Genomic DNA, 7,533 nt, shown 5'->3' on the forward strand with positions numbered 1-7,533 from the left:
AGGGACTGAGGCATCTTCGACCCACTTAAGAGCTGGGTAAATATTTGCTGGATGAATGTGGGATTTATTGTCATTGGCAGATTACCAGCCCCTGCTTGGGCTTTTGTAAAGTCAAAGCTTTACAAAAAGCTTTGTTCAAGCAAGGCCAAGCAAACATGGAACTGGGCAGGGCGCCCTTCCACATGGCTCCCATTGCTGTCGACTTACCTCCTAGGAGAGCCTCCACATCTGTTCCCCCATCATGCCTGCTGTGGAGGCCAGAGCAGGGACAGCGACTGAGCCCCAGCCAGGGGCTGCAGTCGCTGAGGCTTTGTTCTCCAGGCAAGTGTGCTGGAAATGTCCTGTGTCCACACCCTCTGTACTGGCAAGTTAATGAAGGCGATGCCAATTTACCCTCCCTATTTCTTTTCCCTCCTTCTCTGGCTCCTTCTTTTTTTTTTTTTTTTTTTTTCCTATTGATTGATTTATTTTTTTTTCTACGAGGAACATGAGGTGATTTTCCCAGTTTAGCTAGCCCATGGGAACATGGCTGTAGTTAAGGACAGCCGTACTGTCCCTGGCAAGATAAATGCTACAAGTTTTCTCTCTCTCCAGCTCTGAACTGGACCCCATCAACTCAGCCCAACAGGAAGCCACAGGGTGTGGCTACAGAGCAAACTAGGGAGGAGGTCTGGAGGTAAGGAGCTTAAGCATGGGAATTGCAGGTAAGTGGGAAACACAGCTGTGTTTCCCCAAGGGCCTCCCTGCATCCTGCTGGAGGCTCTCACAGAAGTCTCTGGGAACAAGGTGTTGGAAGGGCAGTTCTGAGGACACGGGGATAAGCAATCTGATTCGGGGAAGGCAGCCACAAGGCCCGGAGGAGCCAGCATTATACACTAATTGTAGTCTCCACAAAGGTTTCTGTCTTAAGTCCTCTTCCCACCCACACATAAAATGTGTAGATGTCATTAAAAGTGAAGTCAGAGCAGTGTGTGCTAGGGTGTGTCATGTCCTTCTGACCCAGTGTCACTGCAGTCTCTATAAGATGAAACGTGGAAACCAGGTGTGTTGGGTTTGGCTGCAATCTTGGCATTCAGAAGGCTGAGGCAGAAGGATTACCTTCAGTTCAAGACTAGCCTGAGCCACAGCTGTGCGTGGTGGCACACACTTTTAATTCCAGTGCTCTGTAGGCAGAGGCAGGAGCAAGTTCCAGGAGAGCCAAAGATACACAGAGAAACCCTGTCTCAAACTATGCCCCTCTTCCCCTCAAAAGAGGAGGGAATATAGACACACACATGAACATGGCCACATATGGCTGGGACAGGGCCCCCTAGCACCACACAGGAAGAAGCCCCGCCTCACCTTCACATCAGTCCTTCAGGACTGAGACCAGTGCACCCTGCTGGAGTCGGGAGTGCTACTGCCACTCTGAGGCCCTGGGCCCATTGGTTTCTGACTTGCAGATGGCCCAGCCTCTAGGGCTTCTAGTGCACACACCCCCCCCACCCCCACCCCACCCCCACTCCCACCGCCAGCTCCTCCTCAGGCCTTCCTTCCATCAGAGTGCTCCGATGGACATGATGTGACTGGAGAAAACACATAGAGCAGATTCCTGAAGCCAGGCGGTATAAGATATCAATTCTTGGGTCTCTCTGGGGGGCCAAGTTACCATTTTTTCCCTCATGGTGGGCATCAGCCTTGGCATTGGCAGCAGTGTTGAGTACCCTGGAGCAGTTCATGCAGGTCCAGCCCCCATTTCCTCCAGGGGAGCCCTCCATGCCCACAGGGGTGGGATGGAAATGTGTTCTACCCAATACGCAAAGGCTGAGATGGATGGAGCAAGCTCAGGGTCAGGCAGGGCTTCATTGGTAGACCTGTCTCACAACGATAAAATGTGTACTAAGGGGGCAGAGAGGTGGCTGGGAAGGTAAGAGTACTGATTGCTTTTCTGGAGGACCTGGGTTAATTCCAGGCACCTGTATGGCAGCTCCCAACCATCTGTACTGCAGTTCCAGGGGAATTCAATGCCCTCTTCTGGCGTCTATGGGCACCAGAGATGTACAGGATATAGACATACATGTAGGCAGAACACATATACATATCAATGCCAAGCTCACTGGCAGCTCATCCAGCTGTGTCCATGCTATGGTTTGAATGCCCTGAGGAAACGGGCTGGATGCTGACTGTAAATAAGTTATGGGTTTGGGATGGAAGGACATAATTCAGTGGTGGTGGGGTTGCTTTATAAGAGTCTGAGGCAATTCTTTTTTGCACTATATCTAGTGTCCCAGCATGAGGCAGATATTGGAGCCACATTCAGAGATTTGGTGACAGCAACAGAAAGCAGACCATAATCAGGCAGCTCCCACAGGGCTTCATTGAGCAGCCTTAGCCCCAGGCACTGGCAGGACTGGGTAGACACTGCCCCACAGGGCTGCAGCTGGCCAGGTTCATAGCTGCGTTCAGGAGTGTCTGCTGCTCCATGCTGGACCTGCTGACCACAGTGTACCTTTATGATTGCCTCTCCACCACAAGAGTGGTTGTCTGATGTTTTTCTGTCAGCTTAGTGGCTGCCTGTAACAACAAATCTTTCTGCCAACCGCCCCAGCCCCACCACCACGTGGGCACCCAAAATAACACACAGAGATTTATATTAGGTACAATGCTGCTGGCCAATGACTAAGATTTCTTATCTGCTAGCTCAGTCTTTTTTGGGGGGGGGGTTCGAAACAGGGTTTCTCTCTGTAGCTTTGGAGCCTATCCTGGCACTCGCTCTGGAGACCAGGCTGGCCTTGAACTCACAGAGATCCGCCTGCCTCTGCCTCCCGAGTACTGGGATTAAAGGCGTGTGCCACCAACGCCCGGCTTGCTAGCTCCTCAGTCTTAATTATCAACCATAACTACTAATCTATATAAAGACTTCTCTTACAGAGGACGCTGGTGGCATGCATCCTCTCTTACCAGCGATCACATGGTGACTCCAAAGAGAAGAGAGGAGGAGGAAGAGAGTGATTTCCTGCTTATATATTCTGAGTCTGCCTGCTGTGTCACTTTCTGACTGGATCACAAGACTTTGCTTTACTACATTTCCCAGAATCCTCCTCGACTCAAGTCCATCTTGCTTCCCTATTGGCCAACAGTGCTTTATTCAACAACCAATAAGATAAACATACACAGATGGACTTCCTGCATCATCTCCTCTTATCTGTCTAAATAAAAAGGTTTTACCATTAACATAGTAAAATATATAGCAAACAGTTAAGTAAGAATTATAGTTAGAATATTTAGTCCATAACATTTAGCAAGATTTAAAGAAAATATTCTATTATCTAACCTATCTTTGTGAGTCTAAGGTTTTATGTGTAACTTATCTTTTATAATATCTAAAGAAAACTATAACCATAACCATCTGTCTTCAACTCCATCAAAGACCACAGAATGATAATATATAAACTCTAGATCTGACAGAGACATAAATCACTACCTGGACAGTCACCCAAAGTTCCTCTATAACACTGGGGCATCCATCTTCAGCCCATAGGCCTCAATGTGTCTGGCAGACTTCTCCATGATGCAGGAACCCTTCAGGTCTGTCTTGTTTTGTAAGTTCAGCAGTCACTTTCCTGTGGGTCCTGCATATCCAGTTTATACAGCAACAAACAGTATAGGCAAGAACAGTTTCTTGCCCAAATGGCTAATCTTGCCATGCTGAAAGCAAACTCCATAACGAGTTTCTTTGATGCCCATCTTCCTCTCAGACATAATTGGTGTGCCAGGAGCAGTTGTGTCTCACTGTCATGAAAAACCCTAAACCATTTAAATGCCATGTTTTTGTAGGTCTTTGAAAGGTTTGAAGAATATCTATCCACCTCAAATACATCTCTGTATATCTAGAAAGCCTAACTAACCTAATTGTAAGTTCTGACTATTATAGGTGACTATATAATCTGTATATAATTATGTATTACATTTTAAAAGATCAGTATCAACACAATACCTAAACAAGAGGAGACAAATACATATCATGAAATTGACCTTAATGTTGTATCAATAAATGAAAATCCATACCAATACAAAATATCCATTCCTACATCCTATTCCCCTTTTTTTCCTTTAAAAAGAGATTGACTGTGATCATTACCATTTATAACCAACCCCATTTAAATGAAAACAAACATTTATAAACAATATTTGGGAAATTTGGGTGTCGTTCATTCCAAACTGCTTCCTGCTGGTTGGGGGCGATATCCGTACCATGGGGATTATGATAAAATATAGAAACTTGGCCAGGAAGAGAGTGATATCCTGCTTGTCCCTACTATATCTCTTCCTGCCTAGATCACAAGACTTCTATTTACTACATTTCCCAGAATCCCCTCAGCTCCTAGTCCCACCTGTCTGCTTCCCTATTGGCCAACAGAGCTTTATTTAACAACCAATAAGATAAGCATACACAGAAGGACCTCCCCCATCAGCTGCGCATGAAAATACTGATATTTTAATTATCATCTGTGACCCCACAGCCCTCTAGTCAGTGCCCTGCAGGCCACTCAGCCCATAACCTGGAAGGAAATACAGGTTTAAACTATTGGGGTTTTGTTTTTGTTTTTGTTTTCAAGACTGAGATTCTGTGTGTAACAGTCCTGACTGTACTGGAACTCACTTTATAGACCAGGGTGGCCTTGAACTCACTGAGATCTTCCTGCCTCTGCCTCCCGAGTGCTGGGATTAAAAGCATGTGCCACCGCCACCCAGCTGTCTCTATGGTTCTATTTATCAACAAAGACTTGGAAGTCAGATATGGAGGTGAAAACCTGCTAGATCAGAGAGGCTGAGAAGTAACCAGCTGACCTTTCTTTTTGGCTGGAGACCCAGCAAGAGATATATCTCTCCACTTGTCCCAAACCAAAAAGCACAGAGAAACTCCAGTCCTACCCTCCTCCTTCCTGTGCGTCTATCCATAATCCTGGCTCCTCTGAACTCTCTATGGCTAATTGCAGTCAACTAGTTGCTGACTCCGCCCCTTGAGCCAAGGTGGATTTTATTTAATTACTTGAGATTCACAATGTGATCAAATATCCCACAACTGTTGTCCACCACCCTGGCACTTTCATCAGACCTGCCCCCTCAACTTGCCTTCCCTTCCCTTCCCTGATAAGGCCACTACCCTGAAGCCCAGGTTCCCAGCTGCTAGAAATGCCATGTCCCCTTAACACCAGAGCAGGAGCTACGCCATCACCAAACACCTCCCAGGACCCTACCTACCAGTGGGTGATGCAGGAAGGAAAGCTGGCTCTGCTGGCTAGTTTTATGTCACCTTGACAAAACTAGAGTCTTTCTGGACGAGTATCCATTGGAAAAATGCCCCACCAGATTTGCCCGTGCATTTTCTCCATTGATGTAGAAAGGCCAGTTCACCCTGGGGGGTGCCACCCCTGGGCAGGAGGTCCTGGGTCATATATGGCAGCAGGCTCAGCAAGCCATGAGGAACAAACTGGTGAGTAGCATCCTCCATGGTCTCTGCATCAGCTCCTGCCTCCAGGGTTCTACCGTTTTGAGTTCTTGCTCTGACTTCCTCAGTGATAGACTGTGATGCGGAAGTATAAGCGGAAATAAGCACCTTCCTTCCCAAGTTGTTTACTGTCATGGTGTTTTATCACAGCCATAGAAGCCCTAGCTAAGACACTGCCCTCCATGTGAAAGCACTCCAGATGCAGCAGGAGGCTGAGAACTCAAGTCACCTGAGCATGTTGCTGCTGAGGTAAGCCAAGACTGCTCACATTTTCAGGGTGACATTACTGGACTGGAACTGCACTTGGGATACCGAGTGTGTACACAGCATCAAGTCTCCACTGCCTCTTGGGGCCGGATTGAGGCATGGCTAGAGGTTCCTCTGTTGAGCCTGGCCCAGGTCAGCAGCAATGCCAACCCAATTGGGCAGGTAGGCTGCTTGTGGCTTGAAAATCATGTTGAAGGGGGAGCTGGGCTGAGTGAAGTTAGCCAGGTAAACAGTATCCCCACCTGTGAGGTAGGCAGCCCAAATCCCGAAGGTACCCACGGTGATGATGGTGTGGTTGCACTGCAAGAGCAGTGACATGTCCCGGGCAGGTGATCCTTGAATACCATTGCCAGCGAACACCACATCCCCCCGGGAAGCATTGATGTTCTCCTTGCACCAGGCCATACCGTTGCTTGTGACTACAAAGACTGGAGACCGATAGCGCGCCCGGAACATGTCCAGGGCCTGTTCCAAGTAACCCCGGTCAGCCACCACGCCCTTCCACACGTTGGGCATGACATGCACATAGTCCCCCCGGCGCACGTGGACACCCACAAAAGTACTCGGCTGGCTCCCATTCACCCGCAGGCCACGCAGGAAGGCCTGGGCCTCCTCACGCACGTGGTCGTGCAGGGTGAACTCCTGCAGGATCTCAGGGCGCAGGTGGTGGTAGAAGGTCCAGGAGCACGGGTACCCTGTGAGGCGCACATAGCGCCCTGGGATGTGGCGGTGACGCTCCTCCATCCAGTCGTTGAGGTGATAGTTCTGCCATGGGATCTTCCTGTCTGTGTCGTGGTGCAGCACCGGGAGGCTGATCCTGAAGATGGGCGCCAGGGCGCTGTGCATGGATGCGGGGATGAATGCAGGCCTTCCGTTCATCCTGGCCAGTGCGAACAGCGTGGCATACTCGCCCATCTGGTTCCCCAGGCGGCCTTTGACATTTATGGTAAACATGCCCTCCTGAGGCAGGTTTCTTGGGGCTAAGACCACGAGGGCTGAAGAGGCCCAAGGTGCAGGCACCAGAGCCAGGCGCTGGTGGCAGTAGAAGATAGTGGACAAAACAAAGATCACAAAAAGGATATAGAAGGTGGAGAGGGATGGACATGTGGCCCCGAGTCGTTGGAGAGCTGTAAGAGAAGACAGGCGTCAGTAGGGATGGTCAGGAGTCAGAGTCTGATCATGAGGGGGAAGCCTAAGAGCACAGCCACTCAAAGAGTGTTTCTGTCTGGCTCTGAGGCCAGCCCCACCCTTTATTAGCAGGGTGATAGGGCTTACTGTACCTCTGACTCTTTTTGTAACCTGACTAGATAGAACCATTGAAAACAGCTGGTTAACCATATCTTACCTGATTGCAGCCATTTCTATGGTCCTAAAAGCTACCTCAGGGGGGTACATGAAAATTAAATGTGATACAGTAGCTTTTCCTTATTCGAAGTTTGACCTTCTAGAGTTTCAATTCCTTAACAGGGTCAAGTGTGGTTTGGAAATATTAAATGGAGCATTCCAGAAATAAATAATCTATGTTTTAAGTTTTGGGCTGAGGATGGTGGAATCTTTTAAAACTCCACCCTAGCCCACCTCCACCTCTGGTGAGTCATCCCTGGATACAGTGTGTCCAGCTGTAAGTTTTGCATGCTTTAGTCACTTGGCTGATATTCGACCCATTGTCAGAACTACAGTGGCCAGGCTGGCACGATGACTCAGCCAGTCAGTAGGTCTTTCCAGGCAGGCCTGACGTCCTGAGCTCAATGCTCGGATGCCATAAAGTTGCAGCA

At 48.7% G+C, this 7,533-nt stretch overlaps 1 protein-coding gene across 1 annotated transcript; it reads right to left on the reverse strand.

The window, feature by feature from the left end:
• Window positions 1-4,143: 4,143 nt before the first annotated feature.
• On the reverse strand, window positions 4,144-6,895 carry Fut2 (fucosyltransferase 2). The gene has a single exon (XM_035446584.1). The coding sequence runs from the start codon at window positions 6,710-6,712 to the stop codon at window positions 5,861-5,863; it is 852 nt and encodes a 283-aa protein (XP_035302475.1). The 5' UTR covers window positions 6,713-6,895; the 3' UTR covers window positions 4,144-5,860.
• Between the last annotated feature and the right edge of the window lie 638 nt (window positions 6,896-7,533).

This window comes from Cricetulus griseus, chromosome 6, assembly GCF_003668045.3.
Source record: "Cricetulus griseus strain 17A/GY chromosome 6, alternate assembly CriGri-PICRH-1.0, whole genome shotgun sequence".
NCBI classification, from domain to species: Eukaryota; Metazoa; Chordata; class Mammalia; order Rodentia; family Cricetidae; genus Cricetulus; species Cricetulus griseus.

What these genes read in the sequence shown, in the direction of transcription:
- Fut2 (XM_035446584.1), bottom strand. Translation starts at nt 6,712, where the DNA reads ATGTTTACCATAAATGTCAAAGGCCGCCTGGGGAACCAGATGGGCGAG.